General features: G+C 39.7%; 1 protein-coding gene across 1 annotated transcript; it reads left to right on the top strand.

The window, feature by feature from the left end:
• Window positions 1–5: 5 nt before the first annotated feature.
• Window positions 6–847, top strand: LOC109828703 (F-box/kelch-repeat protein At1g51550-like; the record flags this gene model as incomplete). The annotated part of the gene is made up of 1 exon (XM_020395641.1): window positions 6–847. A coding segment is annotated over one exon (615 nt), but the record flags the coding sequence as incomplete, so codon positions are not given.
• Window positions 848–1,278: the final 431 nt, after the last annotated feature.

Here is a 1,278-nt window from a genome sequence, read left to right as displayed (position 1 = left end):
GTCTGAGTGACACCTGGCTTTTAGACTTATCCAACGGCCTCCATTCTGCCAGGTGGCATCAACTACCACACATTTGTCCATCACCTCCAGCTCGATCAGGCCACTCGTTAACGTGGATCAGCGGAACATTGATGGTCTTATTCGGTGGAAGAGGTTCAGGCTATGAAGTTCTCAACGACTTGTGGGTGTTCGATTTAGGAGGAGATAAGCCCAAATGGACAGAGCTTAAATATGACATTTCGTCAGATATTACAGAAATGCCCCGACCTCGTGTTGGTCATTCTGCGAGTCTAATCCTTGGAGGCAAAATCCTCATTTACGGTGGTGAGGATTCACAGAGACAAAGAAAAGATGATTTCTGGTTGTTGGATGTTAATAATCTGTTAAGAGTTCAGTCGACTAGTTGGAAGAAGGCCTCAGCCAAAGAGATTTGGAAGAAGTTGAGGGTTGAAGATTGGAACCCGGGTTATCGGTCCTTTCATGGTGCATGCACAGATAAGTCAGGGCTTTGTATCTATATATTTGGAGGAATGGTGGATGGAATGCTTCAGCCTCGGGAGGCTTATGGGTTGAGGTTTGATGGGGAGTTGTTTATCGTGGAACTTGTGATTCCAATGTAACGTAGATGAGAGAGGATATTGTCAAGTGTAATAGGCTGGTAGTGTATTTGGTGATTCGAATGCGATATATGTTTCTGTATATTTTTGGATGTATCATCAAATTAGAAACATGTATGTTTTAATGAAGAAAGTTTCCAAATGAAGAGCTGGTCTTGTTTGGCTCAGCTTGAGTTTGTAAAGGCTATGTAACCCGCTTTCAATATTGAGATCAAAATCCTTTCTGTTTCCACTATACTTTTTTTTTATTTACTGTAAGATGGTAGAGATCAATTTATTGGAATGATTGTGGTTGCTTGATGCACGAGTAAAAAAAATACATACACATATGAAACATTTAATGGACTGACTTGTAAAAATAGTCAGCTAAAATCAAATCAAAGCATTTATTAAAAAAAACATTTTTGCAAGTTATATTTGCTATGATTAACGCCCCTACATTCGCATGTGGACAGAGTACTAAATATTGATGGTGTCGGTTGCAGGCATTATGAGTTCAGGCATTCCTCTCAATTCTTCTGAGCCAACCTGATCTTATTATATTAGTTATTATTGAGATTAATTCTCAGTTTGTTGTGCTAGCGAGGACCATCTCCAACATCTGTAGCACGTAGGGTCAAAAGTAATTATTGAATCCAAATCCAAAGCCCCTGAATTCTGG

The sequence above is a fragment of the Asparagus officinalis genome, unplaced genomic scaffold (assembly GCF_001876935.1).
Source record: "Asparagus officinalis unplaced genomic scaffold, Aspof.V1 AsparagusV1_Un4013, whole genome shotgun sequence".
In the NCBI taxonomy this organism is placed as follows: Eukaryota; Viridiplantae; Streptophyta; class Magnoliopsida; order Asparagales; family Asparagaceae; genus Asparagus; species Asparagus officinalis.
Note: the sequence above shows the minus strand (reverse complement) of the source record. Positions and strands in the feature narration are given on the sequence as shown.